At 48.1% G+C, this 8,734-nt stretch overlaps 1 protein-coding gene across 1 annotated transcript; it reads right to left on the reverse strand.

Moving 5' to 3' along the window:
- Positions 1-4,055: 4,055 nt before the first annotated feature.
- LOC112877384 (anti-sigma-I factor RsgI6-like) lies at positions 4,056-6,159 on the reverse strand. Its single transcript, XM_025941681.1, has 3 exons — positions 6,021-6,159; positions 5,374-5,910; positions 4,056-5,261 (listed from the first exon to the last, which is right to left on the reverse strand). The coding sequence occupies exons 1-3, from the start codon at positions 6,036-6,038 to the stop codon at positions 4,152-4,154; spliced, it is 1,665 nt and encodes a 554-aa protein (XP_025797466.1). The 5' UTR covers positions 6,039-6,159; the 3' UTR covers positions 4,056-4,151.
- Positions 6,160-8,734: the final 2,575 nt, after the last annotated feature.

Consider the following 8,734-nt stretch of genomic DNA (forward strand, 5'->3'; position numbering starts at 1 on the left):
GTCTTTTGGACATGCCTTATTGAGGTTGGTGTAGTCGATGCACATCTGAAGCTTCCCGTTGGCCTTCGGGACGATGACCGGATTTGCCAACCACACAGGGTGGTGGACCTCTTCGATGAAGCCAGCCTGCAGCAGCTTACGGACCTCTTCACGGATGAAGTTCTGCCGCTCGATGGACTGCTTGCGTGGCTTCTGCCGCACCGGCCTAGCGTCGAGGTGGATCTTCAGATGGTGCTCAATCACCTCCATGGGGATTCCGGGCATCTGAGACGGTTCCCAGGCGAACACGTCGACATTTGCCCGGAGGAAGGCGATGAGCGCGCTTTCCTATTTCTCTCCCAGGTTCCCCGAGCTTTGCAAAAAGCCGAAGACTACATCGAAAGTACTCGAGAAGCCTGCAGTACTCAGCTATGAAGAGCTCGGGGGCTTGTCAGACCCGGGGCCACGGGGCTGTGCACATAATGTAGTTTAAACAGGGTTAAGAGATAAAACCTGTCTTATCTCTTATTTAACTTGTTTTCTACTTGTTTGAGTAGGAGATAAAGCTAGTCGGTACAGAAAGAATCTACTCAAGATATATTTTGGTACGATTCCTTGGCTAGTGTCGGTTAGGATTTATGTAACCCTGACCTCCCGGATATATAAGGGGGGCAGGGACCCCCTCAAAATAGATCATTCTACACCCAAGGGAATACAAACCACCATACAGGACATAGGGTATTACGCACCTCACGGTCCGAACCTGTCTAAATCTTGTGTTCCTTGCACCTTCGAGTTCCTGATCTCGGCGTCTCCTCACCTAAATTTACCACCTTGGGTATACCCTTCGGTGGGCAGCTGGTAAAATACCGACAACAACATATTCTAGTATTTAAAAGATCAAGTTAGCTCTATCCCAACATGCAATTAAACATGAAGCATGCTCAATCAAGCATTATCCCTGTCCAAAATGAAGCACCAGCATCCTCCTCCACGTCTTATCGAGCAAGGTTAGCATCCTCCTCCATTCCCACTCTAGAATATTATGTACACTTGCATTGAAGTCTAACTATCTACCATCTCACCATAGTCAATCCTCTAAACCATCAACTAACAAAAGGGGGGGAAAACTACATTAGGATCACAAGGATCAGCAAGGTACTCTTTATAAGTGTTGTATTTCACATTTTAACTACATGAATAAAAATTATTTCAGAACTAGATTTTAATTTTTTACATTAATTTTGTATAGATGCAAGTCAAGAAGTGGCTCCAATCCACTTGAGCCACTTAGCATTGATTACCAAGGCTCCAATGAGCAAGTGCATGCTCCACTAGCTTCTAGAACCAAGGCTAAAGCTCCTGTGAGGGTGAAGGCAAAAAGGAAAAGAAAGGACGATCGACCTAGCTAAAGAGACTTCAAAGCAGTCAATAGTGCCTCTTGACAGCCCTGCAATGGGCACAAGAAGCAAAAAAATAAGATGATGTTAGCCCTACAATGAGCGCAAGAGGGAGAAGAAGGCTCAGTTTGTGAACTTGTGATTTAATGTGAAACTTTTATTTTCAACATGTCTGCCATGTTGATATTTTGGACTAAATGGCCACAACCATTTGTCAAACTTGTGACAAAAATGTAATATGCGTGCACTTTGCAATGTTAAACTTGTGTAAGCTAATATACGTGCACTTTGCAATGTTGAACTTATGTAAGCTATGAAGTATTGCTGATTAGAGGTTGCATGTGGAAAATATTTTAAGTGTTGACCTTATTGCAATTATAGGTTTCTTGTTAACATTGTAGCATGTGTTGAAATATGCACTTGCTGCTGGGAAATATGATCAAAATGTTGACATCCAACAAATATTAATTTCTATAGTATGTGTGTAAATTATGCATAATTTGGACTTAATCTTTACAAAAGTTTGCTCCCTCATGAGTGTGGCCGATATAGGAAAATGACAAGAAGACTAGATTTATGGTGAATAGTGGGCTTCATGCTGATCAGTTGGCTTCATTCTGATTTCAATGGTAAATTGGTCTTTTCACAGTCCACTTCACGGAGTTTGGGCACCAAACTGACAGCAGTGTCATTGGAGGAACAAAACTAAATTCAGGGTCAAATGAGGCAGCAAAATTTTTTCAAGGCCAAGGAAGGAATTGAGCTATTTTCTGATGTTATATAAGGAATTTTCTCAAATAAAATAGATTACATCATGAAAACTGCATCACACGTCGATACGCAGACCGATTACAACAAAATAACAGCCTCAACCCGGCTGTAATAACTTATGACACGCAGGCCACACGAATTATTACACACAAATCATTACATGATTTTGAGGCTATGCCTTCACATCATTCTCTGCAAAAATGAGTCAAGCGTTTCTACAAATTGACATAACGCGTATTTTCGCAATGCACAATTAGCCCCATCAGCCGGTGACGGATAGGACGGATTTTCACACATTGTTAACAATTAACAAACACGGCATTTTCCACCAGCATAGCCGAAAACGCAGCATACCATCCACTACACTACACGAACTCACAACCCCGTGGTCAGCCACGTGACGCTCGTGCGCCGTCATAATTTGACGGCCAGTTAGCCAATCACATAATTGAGGAAGCAAGAACAGAGTAAAGCGGTCCGATTTGCATATATCGCTATCTAGTAAAACGGTTCGTTCTACAACTAAAAGCGCAAATTTTTAGATAAAAAGTCAGAACAACGCAAGCACGGCTCTGGTGCCACTGTTAGGAAACATGGGACACTACACTAGCGCAAACAACAATTATCCATATTTGCACAAAATTACTTGTGGGTCGAGAATCATGGATCTTATATCTTCCCATCACGTGGCGTAGTGAAAGATTTGAAGAAGCGTGAGTAGTCGATATAGTCGATGTTGGGGAGGTAGTCGTACGGCCTGACGTAGCGCGCAATCGAGCAGCACCTCTACTCTACCGAAGTCAACACATCCGGAGAGATGAACGGCACGACGGAGTGTGCTAGCACTCAACGACGCGCTCCGATGGACAGTAGCAACTCGCAGCAGTCACGCCGGGCAACCACGCACAACAGCCCGGCGGCCAGCACGTCCAGACGTGGTGGCGGCCTGCACCTCACGGTGGCTAGAGTTTAATTAGGGTTAATTAGCTCTCTGGCCGGTGATTAGGATTTATAACCCTTCTGATGGGCCATCCGCATGTGCTAGCTAGTGGGCCGGACTTGATGCTCACGGCACAAGTCCAACACTTCCAACTTCACATGCATGCTTTGAATCCAGGCTTTTGTATTTCGGGTGTACGGTCAGTTCTACATACTGATTTGAATAGAGGATCCAATGCTTTCTATACGCGTGTATCTTCTGTACTATCATCCTGAGTGGAAAAATTATCCTCTTTGCTTCGTATGTGCTAGTGGGCAGTTCATTTGGCCTTGGCAACTTGTCATTCCTTGCCTTCAATCTCAGAAGTTGAAGCATGAAGTGCAACAATGTGTAGTCCTTATCACAGCTTCGATACAACTTCTCTAGGCCTCCAATAAAACCTTAAATTTTCGTTTCTTTGTTTGAGTATTGATCTCAGCTGTCGAAGTTTCGTACCCTGAAACATCTAATCCAAATTCATTTTATTTATGACCTCATCGTTGGATGGCATGTCATCATTGTCCTTATACTTGTGGTGACGATTATATACTGTTTGAGACATTAATCCATAAAATAAAACTATATGTTAGTACTAGCAATCTAGCAGTTTTAGCCATGAACACAAGTAATAATGAGGCTCATTTATACAGCCAGTTTTTGTTGCAACCAACGGTACTAATATGCTTTGTACTATTGGTTCTTTGGCCCATGATTTACGCCGTTGCACACCTAAAATCGACGATAATGCTTGTTTCTTCACCATCAGTATAAGCCATTTTTGTAGTGGTGAATTTTCCCTACACCTTTTGGAAGCAGACAATGAAACTAGAACAACAAACTGGTAGTCCTCATCGATCAGGTATATGTACAAAACGGCGAATAGCTCGTTTACTTTATTTATCTTAGTAATTATAGACTCAGGAATACAACACATCACTCGTACAATACGCATTACAGAATATTATTACGGGGGTTTGTATCCAAATCACTGGATTCATGTCAAATATATAGTGTAGTAGTAGTCAGATATCCATCATGTCCAGCACGAGAGGCGCGTCCCCTTTGTCGACGGTGAATGCCTTGAGCATCTTCCCCGCCGCCGTGGTGACCTGCGCCACGTACGTGCCATGGAAGCCCCTGAACTTGAACTGTCCATCGCCATCTAGGCGGCCGCGCGCATCGGAGGTCCACTCCCTCCGGAGCTCAATGAACCTCTGGCCGGCGTCGTTAACGGTGCCGTCGGCGTTGACGAGGGCGGCGTCTTGGCGCCACATGTGTCCCTGCATGAAGCCCCAGAGCACGACGCCCTGCACGGCCGGGTGCGCGTACGCCTCGCGGAGCACCACCTCGAGGTCGTCGGCGCGAAGGGCCTCGTCGGGCTCGCCGACGTCGAGCTCGGTGATCCAGACGGGCAGGTCGGTGGCGGAGAGCTTGTCCAGGGCGTCGCAGATGACCACCCCGACCGGATTGGTGACGTGGCCCTGCAGGCCGATGCCGCCGACCTGCGCGCCGCCGCGCTGCAGGCCGCGGATGAGGTCGATGTACTTGTCGGGCGTGGCGTTGGGATCGTTGCCGCACTCGACGTTGTAGTCGTTGACGAAGAGCGCGGCACCCGGGTCAAGCTGCGCGGCCTCGCGGAACATGAGTGCCGCGACGTCGTCCCCGAGGCGGTCGCGGAAGAAGCGCCCGTGCAGCATCTCGTTGTTGACGTCGTAGTGCGGGAACCTCCCCGCATAGCGGCCCAGGAGGCCGCGGATGCGCTGCTGCACGGCCGCCATCAGCTGGTCGCGGTCGCCGCCGATGTCCTTGATCCACTGCTGCACGTCGCCGTCGACGGCCCAGAAGATGCAGTGGCCCCGCGCGGGCTTGCCGGTGCGGTCGCAGAAGTCGAGCAGGCGGTCGGCGTCGGCGTAGTTGAGCTGGCCGCGCTGCGCCTCCGTCCAGTACCACTTGAGCTCGTTCTCGAAGACGGCCCAGTCCAAGTGGTTGGTGAAGAAGTCCACGAAGGCGGGGTTCTGAATCACCTCGCCGTTGATGCAGCTGCCCAGCGGGAAGCCGTTGTCCAGCTGCACCACGCGCACGGACGCCCCCGGCGCCCCGCCCAACTTGAGAACCACGTCACGCTTGCGCACCTGCAACCAGCATGTCAATGTCAATTTGATTTATAATTAGTTGAACAGTAGAAATGGAAAGAACACATCAGATACATTTCAACGTAGTAAGTAACAACGCATGCATGCTCACCTTGTCCGTCTTGTCCTTGAGGTGCCTGAAGCGCGCTTTGCGGTCCGTAGCTATGATCCGAAGGTCCATGACCTTCACGTCGACGCCGGCAGGCGGCCCATGCACGTGAACCGCCGCGCTGCGAGGGTTCTCCCTGAGCCGGAACGCGCCCTTGATCTCCGCCCACCTGCCCGGCTGGGGGCAGACCGCGCCGCCGTCGACGACGCAGCTCCCGTCGTCCACGCGGATGCTGACACGAATGGGGTGGCCTCGCTGCTGCTTTCCATCCTCCTCCGCTACTTCTCCAGAAGCGACGCTGATCCAGCCGGCGACACGGTAGGTTACGCGGGGCTTGAGCGCGCCCGGGGTGATCACCTGGCACAGGCCGTCCTCCTCGTCAGCGCGGCCCGCGGCGACGACGTACCGGCCGCTGGGCCTGTGGCCGTGCCCGACAGCCGCCGTGGGGAGCCTCGCCGGATCCTCGTGGTGTAGAGACAGAGCCGTGCCCGTGCCAGAGGGAGCCCAACCGATGGCGTTCACCTCAAACACGACATTGTCCTTGTCAAATGAACGAAGCAACAGTGTGACACAACTAGGTATAAGATCGCGGTCGCAGTACTGTACAGGAGAAAGAAGTGACAGTAGTGCCATGGAGGTTACATACGTACCTGGTGAGTGCTGGCCATGGCTACGTTGGCGATGACCGACGAGGCAGCTAGAGGAAATGATGGTCGCCCGGGAGTTCAATTTGGTGTATTGGGAGGGACAGGGAGCTTGTTTGCTTTTCGGGATTGTTTTTCCTTGTAGTGTGGTGAGGTTGAGGAGAGGGATCGAGGCAGCTGCCTTATTTATAGCTAGGCATTCGATCGGCCGTCATGTTGTGGCAGAAAAAACAATATAGTGCTAGTTGCTTGCAAGAATGCGTAGCATAAAGGAACTGACGTACCTCAAGAACAAACTGCAAGCAACTAGCAGGGAGTTATGCTATGAACATGCATGTCTCTACCTCTCACTGCCTTCTCTCCCTCTTCATTCCTTTCACAAATTTTCGAGTTACCGTGAAGCAACTACATCACCGGGTTGCATTCCCACTGTCCAGATGATATTAGGCTCCAAATTATATTAATTGTTGGATAGCACAACCAATTATAACAAACAAATCAAGTTTTCTTTATTTTGACTGTAACAAGTGCACATGCAGTTTGCGAGGACTGAGTGGTGCATATTATCTTGATTTTTAGCTTCATGATTGGAGTATGTCTGAGTGGTGCGATACGTTTGTTGAGAGGCTTGGTGTTAGGTTGTTGCGAATTGCTCAATCTGAGCTTTCATCTTTTTTTTAATATAATCGGCAGCTCTTCTACCCGATTTATTTAAAAATAAAGTGAACATGCGTACGATCAAGAACTAGATGGAAAAAAAATAACAACTGCTAGCTATGAACTTGAGTAAGTAGTAGTAGTAAAGCTTTGGTCCTGGATATACATATCGCGATCGAGCATGCTGATCGAGTATCAGGCAATGGATCGAGTATGTACAGAGTAGGCTTCAATTGGCCCGATTGCAAGTTGCCGCCGCCACCGGCACTCCATTGGCTCCAGACATATATGATGCACTTGGCTGAGGCGTGGGGCGTCACCAAATTAAAAATCCATGCATGGCTTCAAGCCACGGATAGCGGCGAAAAGCAAAAGCACACAGCATATATATGTGACTGTGTGGTGCGTATCTACACATGGAGATGCACCGGAACGTCGCTTTCCCCGTGCTGACGTGCATTATTGGCCAGAAATTATAGGCCGCGTGGTTCGACACCAGGCCGTGTACAAAGGCCAACCGGCGGGCGAGGCGGGAACTTTGATTAACCCGGATTATAGGCTAACTTGGCATCCAAACACAAGTTCACTCAGTCTTGGCCATGCCACGTAGGCAAATCAGGGTCGTAATCCTGCTTAGGGGTTAATTTAATCCGGTAACCAGTTTAGTTAGGAGGTATGACATAAAAAGTTAATAGGTGACGGAATTAAATGAGTTTTTCCCCAAATTTATCTATAGCTTGGGGATACAAGCAATAGCAAAAATTGGAATTATTTAAATTTTATTATTTATAGACTGGATAAATTATTAATTTAAGATCCAATTATCACTACAGTTCATAAATACAAGCATGGAGTGATACGTAGATATCATCCCACGTTCCTACTATGAATCAGGGTGATCTTCCTAGTTTTAGGATTGATTTGGCCTTAGAGTCGTTAAATCTGGTGTACTACCACCATGACTATATTTGTGTTGCTTCGCCTCCCTCTGGTGTACGTCTCCGGCCTCTCCTCTTGCTCGCTCCGGACACCCTAGCTCCCTAATCCCCTCCTTCGCTCCACACTGAGAAATCCGAGCAGCACCAGTACGGAGCCAAAATTTATTCAAGAATATGCATGACCAGCACATAGGCGTGCAGATATGCATATGTCGCCACCACTAGTTAGCTTTTGCTTTTAGCCGTTATCCCTTCCTTGAAGCGATACATTTTCAGATTAAGAAAAATCCGGCCTCGACCATTCACATGCGAAGGTCCGCAGCCAGCCAACACAAACGCAGTATGCAGACTGCTTAGCATACGCTAAACCAAAACAGCTGAACTCAAGATTATCTCAACAGGCGCTTAGCAAAGCTAACAAGCCACTCGGTTCCTGAAGTTCCATCCCCTCCTGGAGAACAGATCCAGCACGTACTCCTTCTAATTGCCGACAATTGTTCTTCAAGTGATTCTTCTCTTCCTCTTTAGATACATAGCTGCGACAAGAACCTTATCCAGTACGTCCCCCTGAGATAACCTGCAAATACGAGTTAGTAAGCATTCAATTGAACACTGCATCATTCGGACTCAACCAAATTGCCTAGCACAATGCTGCTGCTTCTACCAAAAGTTGTTTTCTAAGCATCAGAGAAAAACATCTCAGCTAAGAACCCAACATGTCTAATCCTTCACCATCTCAGCAGCATCCAGCATCCTTCCATAACTGACACCCGAAGGAAACCCCCGAAGCATTAGCCCCTGCGTCGCCCAAGGGGCGACTCGGGCGGCGCTGTCAGATCCGGGACTACGGAACTGTGTACATAACGTAGTTCATACATAAATAGAGGATAGGATATGTCGTATACCTTATCTGTATTGTATTCTACTCGCATGCGAAGTAGAACTAGCCGATACAGAAGCAAACTGCTCGAGTTGTACTCGAGTACGATTCCTAAGCTAGTGTCGGACTAGGATTCATGTAACCGTGTCCCTCCAGATATATAAGGACGGGCAGGGACACTCTCAAAACACATCAACACCCAAGACAATACAAACCACCAAACAAGACGTAGGGTATTACGCACA

This window comes from Panicum hallii, chromosome 9, assembly GCF_002211085.1.
Source record: "Panicum hallii strain FIL2 chromosome 9, PHallii_v3.1, whole genome shotgun sequence".
Taxonomy (NCBI): Eukaryota; Viridiplantae; Streptophyta; class Magnoliopsida; order Poales; family Poaceae; genus Panicum; species Panicum hallii.